Consider the following 22,374-nt stretch of genomic DNA (forward strand, 5'->3'; position numbering starts at 1 on the left):
CATTTTAAAGAGGAATTCAAAATCATTGAAACCAATACAGAGAATAAGAAACAACTCGATGGAACAAAAACACAGGACTATAAAGAGGCTGATCACAAATCTCAAATGTTTCTAATCAACTATAAATGTTTTCACTGAACTTGAATTTAGATAATTAGAGACAAAATTTTAATTAAAACATCAATCAAAAGATGACTGGTTTTAAGTTTATGCAAGGTATCTAGATTGTTAGCTCTACATAAAGATTTCCTTTACAATACAACCGACGCAAAATGGATGTATATATATATATAGTCTTTATACTGAGAGATTTACGCACAAAATGTATGTATCCGTTTGATTCTGCACCGTCAACTTATTCTTTTTAAGACGATCAAAAAGGCATCCATTCAAAATATGGCTGTACACTGGTAACCTATTAGCACTAACTCAAGCAAAAACAAACTTTTTGTGTATAGCATGGAAAACAGAAACACAACATACTTCTAAAGTACTTTTCGTCCGAAAGGTAAGTAGGAAAATCATATCCACCTGTGGATCGACATGAACGTAGGAAACAGAATGGCGCGTTTGACTGGTTCATTGCTTTTACCAACTTTGGGTTATCATCCGACAATTAAAATCTTGGGGAATGTCGAGCGAAAAGTACTGTCCTCCGCAAAGGCTATTGGGGAGGATGATTGGGAGGGAAAAAAGAATAGGAAAAAAGAAACTGCGGAAGAAAAGAAAAAGTGGAGAAGCTGCGAAGGAGAATGAGGAAGAGAGCCTCCGCAGCTTCACCGTTTCTCAATCTCCATCTCCCTCCCTAAAAGCCCCTTTGGAGGAGAGTAGTAGCATGCTGTGTTTCCGCTTTCTCTGCTGTCCTTGAATTTTGTGGTACCAAAAGCTTATATAATAAACTGCTTCCTTTTATTCTTAATATCATCACATAATTGAGGTAAAGCAAATTTAAAATCTGAAAGCTAAATTCTTATTTACAAACGTAAGATTCTTAAGCATATTCTCATAAACGGAACTTAAAGTTTTCCTGTTTCTTGTAATAAACAAATAAAATGCATATTAACAAAGAAATTCGATAGCTTTTAATAATAAAATGTAATTGTTTCTTTTGTAGAAATAAAACAAGATAACCTTTTCAAGTGCTATTTTCGCTTAAATACTTTGGAGCAAATCCCTTGGCGACACGCTGCGTTTTAAAATAGCGCCATTACCTTAGATACAAACCCCTAGGGTCGGGAATAAGACGTTAGGGAAAATATGCCTTGCTTTTCAAGCCTTGAGATATGTTCAAGAATTATCTATAAATTGGCCATAAAGATTTAATTGCAGAAGAAAAACTAAAAGGTTTCCTGTTATAGGAAAAAGTTTCACTTTGTCAAAACACATATATTTTATAAATTTTCTTTAAAAAAATTAGTTTTTGCAAAGCATCAAATTTCTCTTTATATGTTTAAATTGAAATGCTTAAAATATGACTTATAGAAATTATATGGTTTTAGAAGAAAATGTCTGTTATTATGATTAGTGAATGGCAAAAGCGAATATGGAGCAAAAAGGCGGAGTTTAACATTCAATGAAAAGTACAGAGTCTTTAAAATCGTTCATTTCATATGCTTCCCAGTAGAGAAACATTGTTCAATGAGAACAGAAAACTTGATCACGCATCAAAACTTGCTGTCTTATGGTAAAGACAATAAAAGATCATATTTAATATGTAAAACATAAAACCGAAACAGATAACATGTACATCAAACGAGCCATGAAGACAATGCTTTCAATCTGTAAATCAATTTAAACTGGAATTGACAAATCATCTCAGACGCCATTGGAATAACATTTACTAGTGAGCATTGTGTAGTCTATCTCTAAACAAAACCACAAGATATTGTCCAGAATGAAGGAAGGTTAAATCAACGAAAAATTTCTGTCAATCGTAAATGCATTAAATTGCAGCTGGACATTTGTGGTCAGTTCTCTTTGCGGAATTCGGTTATGTCGGAATTTGGTAGCAGTGTTGGAAGTGGAACATCATGATCATCGCCAAGTTTGCTCCATGCAGCCTGGAAAGTATTAGCAGTTAGGCATAGCAATTTTTTCTTTAATTTTTTCAAATGAAGAAAGAAAGACAGCAAGCAATAGCCGTGAAAAGCAGTAAAACTATTTTGACAATTGAACTGAAAACATCCATGTAATTCATAGGTAATGTTGGTCTGAATTGAAGAGGGCGAGTTTTCTCGAGCCTTGTGCACAGGACGTCCAGATTTTGTTAGTCTTGAAGAAAACAATGGATTAGCATTCTGTGCGAAAACAAGCTCCATGAAACTAATTGCCGATCAGCCAAGAAGGTACAAAAAACGAGAAAACGTTTGTGTTTTTTTGGGGAATCCATAGAATAACGACGTCACAGCTTAGTGAAAAGGTTCCTCCCTAACGGATTCATGAATACAAATTCTGACAAAATTTACACATCTTTTTGCATCAAACTCAAAGTTGGTTTTGATGTTTGGATTTTTACGAAAACTGCTGTAAATTATTTCTTGACTTTAAGAGTGAGAGCTGTCTTTAGGAGAGAAGATTATAATTGCAGCAGCTTGTTATAAAAACTGGCTTGGAGGGAGGATCTACAAACCCGTATCATCTTCACAACACAAATACCATCAGCTGCACAAAGAATCAAAACTTGGGAATAAGGTTCCCAGAAAATTTTCATAGTTGACAGAAAATCTTTCACCAAAATAGCGAAACCACGCAAGCGTAATTTAAAATCGAGTTTGAACAGGAAAGTATATAATGATTCTAGCAATATCTATGAAACTGAAAGTGACCTTCAACCGAAGAAACTGAAAAGCTGAAATCTTTATTTTAGTACAGTGAAGAATAAATGACAGAACAATAATTGTGTTGGAAGGCAATAAATGATCGAATTTTATTAAGGGCCTAGAAATATACCAAAAACACAAAAAACACTAAAAATATACTGTCTTGGTTATTGCAACAACAAATAAAATGCTATTGTAAATGGTATTTTGTTTTCGTTTTTAACAGTGATAAAAACAATTAAAAATGGCCCTGAAACAAAAAATTACTTTAGTTGCGTATCCGAATCAAATTGAGAAGTCAAAATAAACACTTTGCAGCAAATGTTTGTATGAGTTTTCAATGCAATTACAATTATTTCATTCAACATAAAATATTTCTCCCACTTGATGGGCTCCCAGCCAGAAAAACATTTTTGCAGTCATGCATGCATTTCATAAGGTCAGGCTCTCTTGAAAATAACAAACCTACTTACATTACACATTTGCTTGAGTATGGCTACTTCGGGCTCTGTCAAAGGCTCTTCACTTCCATTCGAGCTTGTTGACCCTCGTTCTAATTTTTCCTGTATTTCAAGAACTCTCATTGCATGAGTAACTTTATCTGAAGCGTCCACGGTCAATATTTGTTGTTTGGGGTCACTCTGAAATGGAAAATATGCTTTCAATCTACCATACTGTGAAACGTGGGCATTAACAAAGTTTGAAAAATAAATACTCGGTGGGTTAACTAAGCCAAATTTTAGACGGGGATGTGCCATTTTGGTTAAAAATTTGGACCCATAATTCCGCAAATGTCTAAAAAATGTGATCCATAATTCCGCAAGAATGATGAAAACTATACCCATAATTCTCCAATGCAAATAATAATTCTAAAGCACGTAAAATATTTGAAACAAATTAAACAAAAAATAAAATTTTTCGAAATGCTCATAAAATCAAATAGAATGTGTACAGCCACAATCTTGTGCCTACAATAAAAACAGAGCCATTTCACATTTGATAAATGTTTACAATTTCAATTTTGTTGAATTTTCGGATTTTTATTGGTCAGTAAGCAATGACAAAGTTGTGCCAAAAAATTATAATTTTATCTTATTCATATAAACCTACAATGCAAACAGAAGTGCAGAAAAAGAAATGGAAATTCTTAATAGCATCTAACACAAAAATGTTTACCTTGCGAGGTGGCGGGCTTAAAAACCCATTCCTTAAAATTCCATGTTGTGAGTCAGCTACAGAGAGAAGGGATAAATTTAATTAACGGAAGATTTGACATCTTAATTAAAGAATGCCTATGACAAGGAATGTTTCTTATTTATATCCGGCGCTTTGCAGTGAATACAATTCGTTCTGACAGTACCTTAAATGCAATTGTACCGAGGAAAATAATCTAAAAGATTTTGAATATGATAAAGCTCTTTTTTAACAGAAAGATAAGCTAGTAATTAGTAACATTCCACAGGAGAAAAATTTCTTACTGACAATTTCTTACTGACTGTTTATCTTTTTAAAAAACGCCTTAAAACAAATTATTTCAAACTTGCTTTTAATATTTCTAAACTATTTTAAATACTTTTAGATACACGGAACACTGGTCATTAGATATTGCAAAGCGCACAAAGATAAATAGGCTTTTTATTTGGTTTCGCGCTATAAAAGTTTCAATGTATTATTATTATTATTATTATTATCATTAATTAAAAGAGAATATCAATTTTGCCCAATGTTCATTGTCTGCGTTCAGCTACATACATAGCTCCTTTAAACAAACTTATTGGAAAAGACTACCGTAAGCTATCTGACAATACTCTCTGGCCTCCCCTACTAAATGGCGATTTTGTTTCCCTTTTATCAAAAGCCCCAAATATATCAGCTTGTGGTACACTTTTAAAAAAATAAAGTATTACTCATGTTGTTTCCCTTCTATGATTACTATTCAGTGAAACTTGCAAATATTAATTGGGATAGAACAACTATAAATCTCATGGAAATTGCCTTAATGACTGGTAAAACTGCACTATAAAAAGGGTCTAATCTTTATTGAAATCTTGAAAACAATTCCCATCACCTCAGCATGCGGCAAATAAACCGAGTTCGAAATATAGCCTTGTGTTAAAGAGAAAGACAATCAAGTTTACCACAATAGAAATTGTATATGGTTTATTTGGCCAAAGGCTTTACAAATGACTTGTCTGTAGCCTTGCTTCATACAACAGACGCAAATATGTCCATGGCTACAAAATTCCGTATTCCGGTAATAAACCGTTTGTGAAATAAATCTTGTAATATTATATCATTTGTTTTCAATATCGTTAACAAAAATGACTTAGTCTAGGTGCCAAAAACTCACTTCTAAATGGCGGGGGCCGAATAGGGAGCTCCATGTCACCTCTATCTTGTTCCGATAGCTAAAATTGAAAAATTTACATTATTCGAATTCTAATATTGAACTGAAATCTTTGTTTTGATTCAAAGTTAAACACGATTCTAGTGGGATAATCTTTTCGCAAATATAAAACGCATTTACATCTTAATCAAACGTTTCTAACTAGTACCATTCCTAATCACTTGTTAAAGGCCAGCTTGGACAAGTAAATCCCCTTTTGCTATTCATATGTCTTTGTGTGCATTGATATATAGTCCGGTTGGAATTGGGATTCCTTTCGTTAATTTGTGATTGTAGAAACATTTTCAAACGATATTTAATAATTACAGCGATGTTAACAATAGAAAAATAATCAAATTAAATAAAGAGACAAAAAGGACTAAAATACAAGGACATTTGTTTCCTTCTACTGGGATACCAGGATGTCATGGCCAGAAATTTAGAAATGCTACTTTCAAAGGTTTAATAATTTGTAATTTGCTGTATTTTTATCTTTAAAAAACGAAAAGACTCAGAGTTGTCTCACAAAATGGTCATGAATGACAGGATTTTGAAACAGGGTAAAGTCAAATGGCCAGTGAATTGGATGTCAATAACCGTTACCAAATAATCTATGTATGATTCGAGATGTATAAGTTTGATCTATGATGGCAATCTACCTTTGTACAACATTTCACAAACTCAAGAGCGATCTCAAATTTTGACAAACAAAGTGCATACTTTTGGATGCTTTCAATTGTTTGGATGTGTCTGTAACCATCTAATTAAACGGCATATTGATACGGAAAAATCATATCATTGAAACAACATAATAAATTATATGCTCATATCCTTAAAGCTGTGTTTTAAGATGTCAAAACTCCCCTTGCAATTTGCCAAAAAGTTTAAAAAACACGGAGAAGAACCACTTTTTCCAGTTTAGTTAGCTGACTTGGTCTGTTAGATATAGGGACAACTTGCATTATTGGCTTGGCCAATGACCAGTAAGGGACCTTTGGCCTCTCACATCGCATGCCCACCTTTGGCCTTCACCTTTGGCCTCTTAAATAGCCTGTTCAGTGATAACTTGAACTTACCGAAGAAGAATCACAATCATCTTCAGGCACGGAAAAAGAAACCCTCTTTTTATCTTTGGAAGTCTTCTTTGACGCAAATGTCTGTAAAAAATCATAATATGTCTTGAAACTTTTACAGGGAAAAGGGGCGCAATTAGCCTAGGACCAATCTTCGCAAATGGACTCTGATTGGAGGAAAAATAATTCTCCTACATAACGTTGAAAAAATTTAAAAGGATAAAATTTCGGACAATAAAATTTGGCGAAACGTTTCGGCAATATTTTTGACAATTTGGACAAATAAATTTCCGGTCTAATGTTGACCAGTTATTTGGATATTGGAAGTTAAAACCAAGTCAGGTTATTGATTCAAACATATTTTAAAGATTGTTGTTGAACTCTTTAGAAACTTGTAAGAAACTCTGAGTATTGAAAAGGAGACAATGTTAAGAAAAATTCCGTACCAAATTTTCAGTGACGGTGACTTTTTGATAGACGCTGAGAACTAAGATGTTATTTTTAGATTGTTCTCAGCGTCTATATCTATTAGCTTGAAAGTACAGCAGTTTTAAAAAATTTTGCAGACCAACTCATGTCTAAAGGTTGTAGCATTTCGCTTCGTTTTACTTTGTAGTGGGAAAAAAGATTCATATCTTATTTCATTTCTGTTTCTTCAGTCAAATTACTAGGTGCATGCACAGTTCATGTGAAAAATTTAGCGTGACAAACTTTGGGACAATTCTAAATTTAATACAAATAAATTCTCGGACAAATCCCTCACCCAAAGTTTGTAACGCAGAAAATGTTTGCACTTATGTATGCCAATTTGAACTGAAAGCGACATTACTGTATTTGGCATGAAAACACAAGGGGGGTTTTGATTTCAAGTTCCTTTAGGGGGGGGGGGGGGAGAGCAAGGGTTGAATTCAAGTTAACTTGGGCGGAGCGGGGGTTTCTTTTTGGTAATTTCACATTTCATATCTACTAAAAGATGACAATCCAGACTGAGCTGCTTAAAGGCTCGTCGAGGCTATTTACAAGTCTTTCATTGCCATCAAAAGAAACTTAAAAAACGTTACAAGAACTTGAAGAATCGTTGGCATCTTGGTCTAAAGCAACCGCTGCTTTACATGAAAAGAACGTGAATTACATGGGTCTCAAGAAGAAAAACATAGATAGTGACGTCATGATGTGACTAGAAGACACCCACGAGTCTTTATAGTAGGCAAAAGCTACGACCACTGTCAATTGATCTATCTGTTCATCTGGTCTGATCTGTGTAGGTGCTTTTAAAAACCACAAAACAGGCAGTTGACAAACGCATCCTCGGAGGCAGCCAGGGTAAAGCCGGTTAGTGTGACATTAATCCGAGCACGGGGTCATTCATGCCGAGAAAAAAGTGGGAGAGTAGGCCTGTAGCATTTCAAGGTCAACCGCAAAACTTACGTCATCCCTGCAACTTTAATCTTTCCTGGGAAAAACGGGAAGTTTTATTCCGTCATTTGATACTTATTTCATATAATAATAATCTTGAATAAGCAAACTAGCACAGTGACACTAGGTAATAAAGTCAAATTCTTTCCACTCGAGAATAATTTCAGCCTTTAGCAATTGAATTCCCTTCCAATCAAAGTTCAAGGGAAATTCATGCCATTGCGGAAAAAAAATTAACTGCTTCCTACTTGCCCTATAGCTGCGGTATGGACGGCGCTGGTCTTTACCAGACTGAACTGACATCGTTCAAATCATGGTCATAGGAGCATGTGACAAATTATATCTCTTGTAAATATGTTATCACTGCGTTCCCTGAGCCCCCCCCCCCCCCGAACCCCCTCCATCAATACAACCCTGCATTTGGGGTCTCATGCCCTTCTTCTTCGATTCCATTCAATGATGTAATCGAATTGATTTTTAAATATGCAAAGTAGTTTGTTACGAAGAGCTTTGAAATGAAACAATATTTAGAATCGGATTCGGATAACAATAGCTTTCGATATTCAGATGACGTCACGTCACGGCATACCTGTACCGCAAGCAAACAAGACTTTGAGCAATTAATTAGAAAAAAAATGAAAAAAGGTTTTGTTCCGCTGCTTAAAGTCCTTCAAGCAAAAAAACTAGTCAATACTTGACAGTTGGCAGTGCTTGGAAATTACAACCGACGTCCGTGTTTAGTTGCTTTCTCCATTATGCGCCACCATGGTGGAGCATCGGACCGTGGAGGGCCCTTGGTTGGGTTACTGCACGGATAAGTGGGTTACTGTAATCATGCTGTAAGCAATAAACCTTGACAAGAAAGACTTTGCCGCAAGTTAGTTATTGAATTAAAAGACAGTAAGCGTCTGTGGCTTGCTGAACAAACAATTACACTTCCTAGTTGGCAGTCTACAAGACGATTCAATACTACTTGCTTTTCTGATAGACAAGGAACAAAATGCCCATTATGTTATACAGGAACTTCAGCTCTAGTTTTACGTAATCAATGATATATATAATGAAGAAGACGGACATAGCGGCGAATTTATATTTGACCAAGTAGATTATGGCTTATTCTTTAGAGGCCTCTGGGAGGAAATAGATGACGGAAAAGGCCAGCTATTCTTTAACAATCAGATGGCAGGAACAGAAGCTTTGAAATAGAGCGAAGTATCCTATGGTTACTAAAATGCGAGAGTAACTGCAGAGATCAGTGAGGAAATGTTTTGATTTATTGAAAAGAGGCTTATCAAAGCATGTCAGAAAGTATTTCAATGATAGTTAAAAACAATCTCTAAGAAACTAGGTAGATGCAGTGATGCGAGGGATTCTCCCACGAGACGGCTTTATTTTGAAAAGCAGCTGGGAAAATACGAGCAAAGTAATGTAACAGGAGTTACAAATACGATCATAAAGTATTGTATATCTACGATCCACGCAGCGCAATAGAGCTTCTTCAAAGCATAAACTTAGAAAAATCTTATGAAACGGGCGGGCTTTTCCTTAAAGAGGCACTCACTTTCCCTAACTGTTAGGTTAAACACTCAAAAAGTCCATAAAACCATGATAATTATTATCATAATTAGAAATATTATTCCCGTCTTATGACTTTTGCTATATAACGGTCCCATTTATTTTCATGGCTGCTACAATTACTTATGTAGTTACACACTATTATTAGGGTGGTTATTGCAAGCCAGTATATTTAACGAACAGTTACAAATATTTTATTACAAAATCAAGTGAAAGGAGAGGTATTCATATTTAATTAAAACCACAGCAGTTGAAACTGCTTCCTTGTTTTCTACACAAATTTCTTTTATAATCAAGCACTCATTACTCCTATGAAAAACTTTACAGTTTCAATAACAGCATCTAGCGCTGGCTTGCATACTTTCCCTAATTAGCTCCATGATATTTGGAGACCTACAAAGAGAATTAAAATTGGGAGCACATGTAGAAAAGGGGCATCATGTCCCAAGACAGGGGCACAATGTCGCAGAACAGTGTTATCGATCTCAAACACCATATCAAAGAAAAGGGGGTACTTTTTCAACAAGGTTATTTCTTGGAAAGGGCATTTTTCCAAAAGTTGGGGACACCTGCCCCTGGTCATAATAGTATAGACTTTGTGTAATCAGAAAAGTGGATACTAAACTTAATTAAAAATGTTCTTAACAAATACCTGACTACCTCCAGGACAATAAAAACAAAGAAGAGTGATCATGGCCACTAACTGAGACAAACAGAAATAGTCCATAGCTAATAGAATTTTGGACATTTAAAGTATGATCTGGCCCAAATATTCCTTTCCATTGAAATAGTCCTTTTCAATTATAACTTGAATCCTGGATAATTCTTAGGAAGATTAACAACATCCAGGAGTCTTTCCACAATACCTTATTCCATTATTTTCTTAGCCAGCTTATATGATAAGATGACAAGATAAGTAGACAATACAATGACATTAGAATTATTATTGTCTAGACCAGAGAATTGTATGTGAGTGTGTTTAGACTGACAGATACAGTTCAACTCTAAATATAAGAAAGGAAAACCCCAGCTAATCAAAAGGAAGCAGGAAATTTCTCATAAATTTCTATTTGTATTTGTTTCTACCTAGCATCCGAAGGTAATTTTTAGGACACTGAGAAGCTCTTGGAATTACAGAGAGCTGAAGACTCTCCTCACTCTCTGTGAAAGTCTGGTCATGCCAGGAACTCTAACCAGGGACTCTTGGGGGCTGTAGTCAGCGCCTCTAACAACTGAGCCATCCTCACAGTTATAGGTGGTGTGAAAATTATCATAGGTAGTATGAAAAACTGCCAAGAACAAATATTATATGAGTGCATTGTGTAACCTTTAGTAGGGAATAGCCTGAACCAATAGAAGTAAGCAGGTACCAGCAACACACACAATGCTGATAATTAAATTTAAATAAATTCTAAGTATCATTGCAAGTACCTGATCAACATTAAAGTAGGATATCAGCATTGCATCTTTATCCCAAAAAGAATCTTGTTGCAGAAAAATGTTAATGTTTAAAGGTTTAAACCATAGAGAAAAATATCACAAAGTACAAGATCTCTTTTCTCACAAACTAGAGAGCTCAAGTGTCCTGTTCCTAAACAAAAGACACCAAATATGGCACACTATTCATAATGAAAGGTTCAATAACACTTGGAAGTCAATTCTACTGAAAGAAAATACAAACCGTTATGAAAAACTCTCTTTCTTCTTCAAGTTGTCTTATCCTTGATTCAAGTTTGCTAACATATTCATCCTTCAGGCCTGTGAACAATAAGGGTTTACTCAATACTAATCACTCTTTTCAATTATGTAAACAACAAGTTTACAACTATATGCATGTGAGGTAACATCATGGCTAATAGAAAACAGCCTTCGAAGGTATTTGCAGTGGAAAATACAACAACTAACAGGATTCTACCAATTTAAACCCAGCAAGAAAAAAATAGGCAAAAACAAATTCAGACAGAACTGTTTGCTTATATGTACAGTTGTTTTTTGGCTGTCTGCCAAAAGCCAAGCAGCCTTACCTGCAAACTTATTATTAGTCTTATTTGCAAACTTCTTTTAGCCATATTAAGTTTCCTTCTTACAAATGATAACTTTTGGATTATAGAAATAATGTATTAAACAAGCTAGCCTTTTGGAAAGCGTAAAACATTAGAAAAGCCTTCAAAATTTATTTGGAGTCAAATTTTCTTTGCTTATCACAACACATTTTAAGATCAATATTTTCTATCATTTGGTTGATCTTAAACATCATTGATACAACTATGCCACTTGTGTTGTATTCAAGCAGATTATGGAATGCTTTTGAGAAAGCACTTTGATACAAATATATTCCCAGGTTAATAACAAATTTCTGAAAATTGTGGTTTTTCACATTACAAAACAAAACAACAGACAAATTAACTGGACAAACCTTGTGTTTAGAAGTAGTTTTGAGCCTAGAGAATTACTTCCAACAAACATTTCTTAGATTAGTTACAAAATTCTGAAAAATGTTGCTTTGCTCATTACAAAAAAACAACTAGACCATTTCATTGTGACAACCCTTATTTATAAGTATACAATTCAGACTTTATACATATGCTGAAGTACTTTGAGAAATCACTTTCACACAATCTGTTCTCAGACTGATAGCATCAAATTTCTGAAAATATGTTGTTTTCCTATTACAAAAGAAACCAACAGTCCATTTCATCAATTTCTGGTAGTATTTCAAATTGTTTTGAAGATGGGTAAACAATCGTTTGTTATCTTTTAAACATTTCCTGGTGCCAACATGTCATCTTGATGATCTTAGAGACTTCCCTGAACTTCCTAATCGATAAATGCCTGTTTGTTGAAACAATATCGATAAAAACCTGCCTGAGCACACAAACAATAGGTTATTAAGAAGTGGGGCCATTCCATTCAAGAGGACTTATTGTCTAAAGTATTAGTGTTTCATTAAAGGACGAGCTATATCGTGCAGTAGTACGTAAATATCTACGGGTCACAATTTATCGCATTAAAGGGGCTTTGTGGAATTTGAATAAAACAACCTGCAGTTTAGGATTCATAAATGTGACTCACTTTGATCAATACCGTTTCTTTTGTCTGGAAAAAAGCCAGACTCTCCAGGACTTAATTCGGGGTCTTCGTTGTCTTTCCGTAACCTTTTACATTCACTGCAAATCACGAACTTTAATGCATTTCCTTGTTGGTCTTGAATACCATTGCTGTCTTCGCTCTTCCGACTCTTGTCGAGATAAACACATAAATCTCTCAACTCTCCGTTTTCCTTCATCAAGTCATTTTGTTTGCCTTCAAGATTTTTCAGTTTATCAGAGTATGAAATAACTTCGTTCCTCATAACAGTTACAGTATATCTCCCAAACCTTTGCCATTCTTTTGCAACTCGGCGACAATTTTTACGATCATCGTCGAGGTAACAGCAAAGTTCTTGAAGTTCGTTTAAGTTGTTTTCCAATGCCCTGTTGTGCTCTTGTACGGCGCGAATTTCATGCAGTTGCGAATCGATTTTTTCGTTACATTTTTGCATCATATCATTGTGATCCATAATAACAGCAATCTTCTCATTCTCAGACTGTCTTAATCTCTCGGTTAAATCCATATCTTGCAAGAATGTTCCATTTTCGTCGATTTCAGAATAATTATGATTTTGGTCGGTCTTCCATGTCTTCCCTGGCATGACCAAGCGGCCTTCGTGTCCTACATCAGACTCCTCTCCATTCTTAATCAATGTTAAATTTTGGACTGTCTCTAAATCAGCCATGGTAATAATCTTATAAAGGCATGAGGTGGAGAGTTACTCTTTTGAAAATCAAAGAAGACGATTTATCAAATATTTCCTTCCGTTCTGCGTGTCAGCAAGGCTACTGGAGCAATCTTTTTCTTTCTTGACATGTTTGTTTGAAGTTCCTGCTGCCTCGTTTTCAAGGACCAAATCAGATCCTCGAAATCGACTCCTACAACGAAGAAAGATCAATGAAGGTATAAACGATGTTTTTCTAATCTTACACAGGTGGTCTACTTCAACCTTCCTATTTCTTATATTTTAATGAAATAAACGTCTTGCTTACAACAAATGCAAACTATTTATCTAAAATTGGTAGCAGGTTTTGAAAATTTGTGTCACTTGCATAATAATATTTGTATAATATGTGGTAATGTTCATTAAATCTATTCACATGACTGATATTTAATAAACGAAGGTGATTTTTTCTTGGAGCATATCTTCAGTGTCATTCACTCATTACTCATCTCATCATCACTGTCTAGTAATAATCGTTCGGGGACGTGACATTCAGGGTGGTGGGTCAGTGCCGTGGAAAGGAAATTGATATTACTGAGTTGCCCACTATTGGGGGACTCGATGGCAACCCCTCTTGCTCCCCCTCGATGGCCACCTTACCTGCTACAGCAAGTATGCCAGAGATTAAATTTGCCCTTCTTTAAACTGGAAGGAACAAGATATGCCTGTAGTGGAAAGGGAGGTTTCTCAAGTGAGCAATTCTAATTGAATTTTTCTATTTTCTTTACTGAGCAGACTTCTCTCTTGATTCCTATGACAAAAACCAGATTTCCAGGATAAGTTTTCGGCGAGGTGCATATCACCCACGAAAATTTCGTACGCCTTTGCCAAAATTCTGTTTGTTTTCGAGAAAAATCCGCCAAAATCTCAAAAAATCTGTTCTTCTAGAATAATCTCGAACACTGTTTGAGAAGAGTGACGATGCTTATGATATTATCAAGATACTCTCTAAAGTGCTTGAAATAAAGGTCACATAAAAATGTTCCTAATTCTTCCAACCGCGAGTCTGTTTTGACTGCCTTCAAAGCTATGCCAACTCATAGCAAACCACTAAAGATATTGGTTTGGCGGTCTTAAACCTGGGTCCAAATATTTTTGAAAGATAAGAAATTTTTCAGTTTTTAAGTTAAATGGCTATTTAATAAGAAAAAACGGATATGTTCCTTTTTAAAAATTTATTTATAATTCCGAAATGTTTCTTATTTTTTATGTTTTTTTCAACGTTGAATTAAATCACTAGTCTTTTTCTTTTTTCGATACGACGATTCTATAAGAATTTAGAATTTTATCAAATTGAATGCGTTGTTTTATTGAAAAAGGGAACTTATAGGGGCGTTGTTTTATTGAAACAGCATGCCTTTTTATTTTCTACATAAAAATTTTCTCCTCCATAAAAAACATTTCTCCTTCATTTTTGTCTGTTCGGGTTTTCACGTAAATTTTCATTGCGTAGTCGATTAAGGTTTGGTTTAGTGTAATTAAGCCTTAAAATGTATCTTGTGACTTGGTGACGCAGCTTTTCTGTTTACCATATTTTCTAATTGCTTCGATTATAATAATTACACTTTCGTTTGAGCCAACTGACGTTAATTGAATAGAGCATCGTCATTGGTAGTTTATTTTGGATTAATTAGTTTACAGTATATATATAGAACGTTGAGATTTTGTTATTGTGTGCGTGCAACTGGGGGTGGTTGTGCGAACCCAGCTGTGATTTGCTGAATGATATGAAATGTGAAAAGCTCAAATGACTTTTTCTTCAGTGTTTTCTCTGGAATACAAAGTTTAAAAAGAATCAGCAAGATAGATCCTGAGAGGTCTAAAAATCTGGTCCACCGAACCTAGATGCATTTGTGTTTCAGTGAATGAACTATGGATGAACTGAAGAAGAAGAGAAACATCAGAGGAGGACATAGAGCTTTTGCAACGCAGTTGATCAGACAGATTGAAGATAGTCTGGAAGATCAATTGAAGTTGAGGCAGCTTGAGATACAGCTAGATGAGAAATTTGAAGTCTTAGGAAAATTGGATGACGAAATTTTGGGTCTTGTAAGCGAAATTGATGAAGATGGTTTGGGATGCTTACAAGAAATTTCTGAGGCTGGAGAGATGAAGGAAAAAATAAATCTAGCGCTGCTCAAGTTGAAGAGTTTAGTGAAGAATGAGAAGCAGTTGGAATCGCGGAAGCCTAATTTAACAAGACATGGCTCAGAAGAATCAGTTTATTCTGTAGAAAGTTCAGCGTCGTCAGCAACTCGTAAAGTTCGTGCGAAGCTACCGAAGTTGGAACTGAAAAAATTTAGTGGCCGCCCCCAAGATTGGCAGGAGTTCTGGGATAGTTATAAAAGTGCGGTTTACGAAAACGAAGAGATTTCAAAGATTGACAAGTTTTCGTATTTGAAGCACTATTTGGAAGAGCCTGCCAAAAAAGTAATTGCTGGACTTGCTTTGACTGAAAAAAATTATGCCGTAGCTGTCGATTTGCTTGAACAGAGATTCGCGCGACCAACGACGATAAAAAGGGCACATATCAACGAGCTTCTGAATTTAGATGCGGTTTTTAATGAAAAACATGTTAAGAAGATGCGAGAACTTTATGATACTATTGAGACACACCATCGTGGATTGAAAGCCTTAGGGGTCGACGGAATATCATACTCGAACATAGTTGTACCTGTTTTAATGGACAAGGTTCCAGAGGCTGTTCGCCTGAACATGATTCGAGGAAGTAAGAATCACCAAGAATGGGATATGGAAGAAATGCTTGTGGCTTTTCGAGAAGAATTGGAGATTCGTGAACAGCATGTTTCGATTTCAATGGCTTTGGGAAATGGGACCGTTTCTGGCAGGACGTCATCAGAACGGCGCAGTGAGATGAAACCGAGGTTTCCTGGTCGAACAACAACAGCGAGTGCGTTGTTCACGAAACAAGATGGTGGATTTGTGAGAAGAAAGTTCTGTGTATTTTGTAAAGAAGATCACGAAGAAGCCGATTGTCACAACGTCAGGAACAAGGAAGAAAGGAAGGATCTTGTTTTTAAATATGGACGTTGTCTTTTGTGTTTAAAAAAGGGACACAGAGCTTACCAGTGTCATTCGAAGGAAAAATGTAAGTTGTGTAACAAACGACACCATGTTGCAATTTGTAATGTTGTTGGTAGTCAGCCTAGTGCTAACCAAGCTCGTGTCAAGACTGCTGATACTACTGTTACCACTTCTTGTGTAAGTAATATAGATTCTGGGGGGAGAGCAGTCTTGCAAACCGCCAAGGCCATAGTTACAGGTAACATAAGGGATGTTAAGGCACGTGTTCTTTTTGACTCAGGTAGTCAGAGGAGTTTTGTAACACGAAGTATGGTAGAAAAACTTGGTTTGAACCCCATTAAGCAAGTGCGCTTAGGTATAAAGACATTCGGATCTCAAAATATGGACGAGAAGATAAGAGATGTGGTCGAGTTAGAGTTGAAAGGAGTTGAAAGTGGAGGGAAAGTGAAAATACAGGCCTTTGTTGTTAATGAAGTTTCAGAAATACGCAATGAGCATGTTGAAATATTGAAGTATGATTATAAGCATCTTACTAACTTGTGGTTTTCAGATGTTTGTAGGCACGAAGATTCCCTTATTATAGACATTTTAGTTGGAAGCGATTGGCTTTGGACGCTTCAAGATGGTCGTATAATACGAGGGGAGCCAGGAGAGCCTGTTGCCATTCATACTAAGATTGGATGGGTTGTGTCAGGGCCAATAAAGGGTAAGTTAACCGATTTGGCAGAATCTTGTTCTTCAAATTTGGTTGTAAATGGTAATGGTATAACAGTTAATTTGATGCACCAGAATAAGGAACAGGAATTAGAACAAGACATTAAAAAACTGTGGGATCTTGAGACTTTAGGAATTAAAAGGCAAGATAAGGTGCATGAAGAATTTTTGGATAATATAGAGTTTAAAGGAGATAGATACTCAGTTTGTTTGCCTTGGAAAATGGGGCACAAGCCCCTTTCTACTAATTATACTCTTAGTCTCAACAGATTGAAGGGGCAGTTGAAAAAGCTCAAGGAGAAGCCTGCAATAATGGAAACTTATGATGGTATTATAAAGCAACAAGAAAAGGATAGAATCATTGAAGAGGTTACAAGTCTTGAGCCAAGTGAGAAGCTTAGTTATCTGCCACACCATGCCGTTGTACGAAATGATGCAGAAACAACAAAGGTAAGAATAGTATATGATGCCTCTGCAAAAGATAGGAAGTCAGGTACCTCTCTAAATGAGTGTTTACATGTTGGACCACCATTAAATCCACTTTTGTTTGATATCATGATAAGATTCAGAGAAAATAGGATTGCAATAACATCTGATATTGAAAAGGCATTTTTGAATATTGAAGTGGATAAAAAGGATAGAGATTGCTTGAGGTTCTTATGGGTTGATAGTTCTTGTGATAGTGAACCAAACATTAAAGTTTACCGCTTTAATCGTGTTGTTTTCGGAGTAAATAGTTCTCCTTTTTTGTTGAATGCTGTTGTAAGACATCATTTAAGCACTTATGAAACAGCTGATCCAGAGTTCTCAGCAAAATTGTCTAGAAGTTTCTATGTAGATGACCTAGTGTTAGGATGTTATGATGTAGAAAGTGGTAAAGAACTCTACAATAAGGCAAAGAAAAGAATGTTAGAGGCAGGATTTAACTTAAGGAAATGGAAGAGTAATGATCCACAACTTGCTCAATATTTTAAGGTTATGGAAGAAACTGGGAAACATCCTGCAGATGGAGGGGGTGAATGTAGCTATGTAAAGGAAATGCTAGGGGAAGAAATTTCAGACACTAAGAGTAAAGTTTTGGGAATAACATGGGATATGTTGAAGGATAATTTGGAATTTGAGTTGACAAAAATAGAGAACAGTGTTCCAAATTCACCTGTTACTAAGAGAACCATATTAAGCATGATTTCCAAACTTTTTGACCCTTTAGGACTTGTAAGTCCAATTATTGTAAGTGCAAAGGTTTTGTTTCAGGAATTATGCACCTTGAAGTTAGGATGGGATGATGAAGTACCAGTAGAAATGCTCAATAAATGGAATAAATTTGTATGTGATTTAAGTTCAGTGGGTGTTATTTCCTTACCAAGATGTCTATATGAAAAAAGTACAGATAAGGTAAATAAGTATTATTTACATGGGTTTGCAGATGCCAGTAAGAAGGCTTACTGTGCAATGGTTTATTTAGTATACGAGACTGATACTGGAATGCATTCAAGATTGATTTGTGCTAAGACAAGGGTTGCTCCGCTTAAGGAATTAAGCATTCCAAGGTTAGAACTTATGTCAGGTCGTATTTTATCTACACTTGTGGAGACTGTGTATAATGCGTTAAGCCCACAAATTAAAATAGACGGTTGTAGGTACTGGTTAGACAGTAAGACAGCATTATACTGGATAAATAATCAAGGTGAATGGAGGCAATTTGTACAACATAGGGTCAATGAGATTCTGAAAATTTCTAAAAAGGAAGACTGGGGACATTGTATTGGAGTTTGTAATCCAGCAGATTTGGGTTCTAGGGGAGTCTCTGCAACAATTTTAAGAGATAGCAGACTTTGGTGGGAAGGTCCTCATTGGTTGTCCATGGGGAAGGAATATTGGCCTAAAAGTTTCACTCTTGAGGATTCACCAGAGATTATGGAGGAAAAAAGGAAAACTGTAAATGTTACAGCAGTAATAGAACAAAACAGACTAAGTGTGACTGAAATAATAGAGGTGGATAAATTTAGCTCTTTGAAGAAATTATTGAGGGTTACAGCAAGAGTGATCCGTTTCGTCACTAACTTAAGGTCTGCAAGGGAAGGTAAGATATTGAAATTAGGGGAATTAGACTCGGAGGAAGTTTCAAGGGCAGAAAGGATTTGGATTAAGGGCTCACAAATTGACCTTAAGAAACAACCAGGGTATAATGAGATTGCATTGAAATTGGGACTTTTCGAAGAAGATGGCATTTTAAAGTGCAAGGGTCGCTTGGAAAACTCAGATTTAGCACTAGAAACTAAGTTTCCGATTATTCTACCGAATAATAATTGGTTTACGCGTTTGGTTATTGAGGATTGCCACGAAAGGGTAATGCATGAAGGTCTGAACGCAACGCTCACGGAATATAGGTCTAGATTTTGGACAACAAAAGGAAGGCAGTATGTAAAAAAGATATTGAGGGATTGCAGAAAGTGCAAAAAGGTACAAGGTAAATCGTACGGTGTACCATCAGTCGCACCTTTACCTGAATTTCGTGTCAAGGAAGTACCACCATTTACCTACATAGGTATAGATTTTGCTGGACCATTGTTTTATAAAAGCAAAATAGGTAAGATGGAAAAATGCTATATTGCACTTTACACCTGTGCTACATCAAGGGCAATACATCTTGATCTCGTTGAAGATATGTCAGGACCGACCTTTATAAGGAGTCTTAGGCGTTTTACATCTCGTCGTGGTACGCCTTCGTTGATTAATTCAGACAACGCTAAAACTTACAAGTTTACTAATAAGTTTCTAGATAAGCTGGGAAATAGTCGTGAAGTTTCATCATATTTAGTTGAAAAGAAAATAACATGGCGTTTCAACTTGGAAAGAAGTCCCTGGTGGGGAGGTTATTTTGAGAAATTGGTCGGAAGTGTTAAGAGGTGTTTAAGAAAGGTGCTTGGAAATGCCAAGCTAACATTTGATGAGTTGCATACCGTGCTGTTAGAAGTTGAGGCGACACTTAATTCGCGCCCCTTAACGTATGTTTATGACGAAGTAGAAGTTTACCCACTTACTCCGTTTCATCTTATGTACGGTCATAGATTGTCGCAATTAGCTGATGATTTAGATATCAACGATTTAGAACTAGAGGAGAGTTCATCAGCATACTCTAAGCGATTTTGCTATTTAATCAAAAAATTAAGTCACTTTGCAGGACGCTGGAGAAGGGAATATTTAACAGAACTCAGGGAATTTCATAGAAATAACAGAAATGGAGAAATAATTGTGTCCGTCGGGGATATAGTATTGGTGCAAGAGGAACACGTCAAAAGAAATTCATGGAAAATGGGAAAAATCGTGGAACTTGTGCAAGGGAAAGACGGTGTTGTTCGGGGTGCAAAGGTAAAAGTATGTGGCAGTGGTAAGTCAGAAATTTTATCTCGACCTTTGCAAAAACTTTTTCCTTTTGAACTTGCAAGAATGAACGAAATCGCAGGAAAAAGTACGGACATCGAGAGGAAAGAGAAAGAAGTACGGGAACAGAATGCTTGTGAATTTTCACCTATTCCAATTTGTCCTAATCGCGTCGTAGAACCCCAGCGTAGGAAATCTAAACGCGCAGCAGGTCAGGATTCGCAGTGGAAAACCCGTTTGATGCTTGACTCTTAACGAGTCAAGGAGGGGAGTGTGTTCGGGTTTTCACGTAAATTTTCATTGCGTAGTCGATTAAGGTTTGGTTTAGTGTAATTAAGCCTTAAAATGTATCTTGTGACTTGGTGACGCAGCTTTTCTGTTTACCATATTTTCTAATTGCTTCGATTATAATAATTACACTTTCGTTTGAGCCAACTGACGTTAATTGAATAGAGCATCGTCATTGGTAGTTTATTTTGGATTAATTAGTTTACAGTATATATATAGAACGTTGAGATTTTGTTATTGTGTGCGTGCAACTGGGGGTGGTTGTGCGAACCCAGCTGTGATTTGCTGAATGATATGAAATGTGAAAAGCTCAAATGACTTTTTCTTCAGTGTTTTCTCTGGAATACAAAGTTTAAAAAGAATCAGCAAGATAGATCCTGAGAGGTCTAAAAATTGTCAACGAATCCCTTCACGGATTCGGACTCTGAATTCGTGAGAACATTATGCAGTCCTTTGAGCTAGTGACAGTGACTTTAATTTCTTCTTGTCAAAAAACAATGTACAGTTGCTATTTGAATATATGATTTTACAGTCAAATGGTTATATCCATGTAAGCAAACAGTATTTCAGGAAAGGTACCTTAGGTAGTAACTCATTTTAAATTTTTCACGGGCATATAGCCCCTTGAAAATGCTGTAGTCTACAAAAATTATTTTGTTTTCCTGTTTAATGTAAAGAAACCCTTGAGCAACCGACATGCTTTGCGGTAACTGTTTTTTCACGAGAAGAAATGTCCTGCAATTTTCGTGCAGTGCCTTATAAGGGCTGTTTTGAATATAAAGCCGCAAAGCATGCCTTTGTGCACAATCAGTGTTTATGAGTTGGGGCCAAGACTCTTTTAAGTACCCGTCAATGAAATGCCGAATAGCGTGGTAATTTTTGTTATTTGAGCCACTCTTGAAAGTCTGTTCAACAGCTCAATCTAATTCCTTCAAGTTTTTTATTACAGGTTACATGATAACTAAGTTACTTGCGATTCAAAAAGCTTAGGACAGATGAAAAGAACTCAGGTGGGCTATCGAGTTAGGTATTTACCCTATTACACAGCACAGCATGCATATATAATTACACTGAATCATGAAAAATTAAAAAAAATTAAGACAAATTTTAAGATAAAGATTAAAATAAGTGTTGAAAAAAGTTGTAAGAAGAAAAATAAAAGAAAGGAGAAGAAAGATGATAAAAGAAAGTAATGGAAAAAGGAAAGATGCTAAAAAATCAATGAAATATTTGCTCATTAATTTAAGAATCAAACAAATCTTTCCTGAACCCAGTTATAGACAATTTGAACTATTAGATAGCTTCGCAGATAGATTTGCCAAAGAAAGCTTATTGAAACAAAGCAAAACGATTGTTTGTATTTTTCATTAGTAACTTGGGAAACTTTTAAATTTGCGAGTCCTGCCAAGGCGTTGGTGTGGGCATTTGCAGATTCACTAGCGTGCGACATAAATTGGCACGAAAGTCTGTAATTGAAATGAGTCAATTGGCCTGTTTGCCATCAGCTGCCTGTCTGCAGTTGGTTTGACGTCAGAACTTAATACAAGCACATTCATATTGAAAGAAGGTCTCGTATCATTGAGTTCTGTTTTCTTGTTGACTTGGCTTTGGACTTTGTTTGGACTGGGAAGGAAGTTAACAAAACTGTATTCAAAGATCATCCATTCAATCGACCTTTTTATCATTCAAAGTTTTAAGATTTACATTGACATACAATCAGAAAAACTATCCTCTCCCTTTAATGTTTCTTTTCAAATAGCTTTGAGTAGAACCCAAAAATGTATGTTTTGTTATCGAATATTTGGTTCAATGCATGTTAAAGCACATCGTAATTCACTTTTGGGTCAACTGGTTCCTGTA

The 22,374-nt window shown here is 35.8% G+C and overlaps 2 protein-coding genes across 3 annotated transcripts; one reads left to right on the forward strand and one right to left on the reverse strand.

The window, feature by feature from the left end:
• Positions 1-78: 78 nt before the first annotated feature.
• LOC148959413 (coiled-coil domain-containing protein 85C-like) lies at positions 79-13,192 on the reverse strand. Of its 2 annotated transcripts, XM_089110401.1 has the most exons (7): positions 12,342-13,191; positions 10,951-11,027; positions 6,282-6,362; positions 5,170-5,227; positions 3,996-4,051; positions 3,293-3,460; positions 79-2,060 (listed from the first exon to the last, which is right to left on the reverse strand). In XM_089110401.1, the coding sequence occupies exons 1-7, from the start codon at positions 13,042-13,044 to the stop codon at positions 1,968-1,970; spliced, it is 1,236 nt and encodes a 411-aa protein (XP_088966527.1). In that variant the 5' UTR covers positions 13,045-13,191; the 3' UTR covers positions 79-1,967. The 2 variants fall into 2 exon arrangements, with proteins under 2 accessions (XP_088966527.1, XP_088966528.1); XM_089110402.1 differs by lacking the exon at positions 6,282-6,362 and having other exon boundaries at positions 12,342-13,192.
• A 1,763-nt stretch (positions 13,193-14,955) lies between these two features.
• On the forward strand, positions 14,956-20,481 carry LOC135689223 (uncharacterized). The gene has a single exon (XM_065206375.2). The coding sequence runs from the start codon at positions 14,956-14,958 to the stop codon at positions 20,479-20,481; it is 5,526 nt and encodes a 1,841-aa protein (XP_065062447.2).
• Positions 20,482-22,374: the final 1,893 nt, after the last annotated feature.

This window comes from Rhopilema esculentum, chromosome 10, assembly GCF_057945365.1.
Source record: "Rhopilema esculentum isolate cy_ngs chromosome 10, ASM5794536v1, whole genome shotgun sequence".
Classification (NCBI taxonomy): domain Eukaryota; kingdom Metazoa; phylum Cnidaria; class Scyphozoa; order Rhizostomeae; family Rhizostomatidae; genus Rhopilema; species Rhopilema esculentum.

Coding starts and splice junctions, on each gene's coding strand:
- LOC148959413 (XM_089110401.1), bottom strand. CDS start 13,044: ATGGCTGATTTAGAGACAGTCCAAAATTTAACATTGATTAAGAATGGA. Junction 5,228..6,281: donor ATGATTGTGATTCTTCTTCG/GTAAGTTCAAGT, acceptor TTTCAATTTTAG/CTATCGGAACAAGATAGAGG. Junction 3,461..3,995: donor TAAGCCCGCCACCTCGCAAG/GTAAACATTTTT, acceptor TTTCCATTTCAG/AGTGACCCCAAACAACAAAT.
- LOC135689223 (XM_065206375.2), top strand. CDS start 14,956: ATGGATGAACTGAAGAAGAAGAGAAACATCAGAGGAGGACATAGAGCT.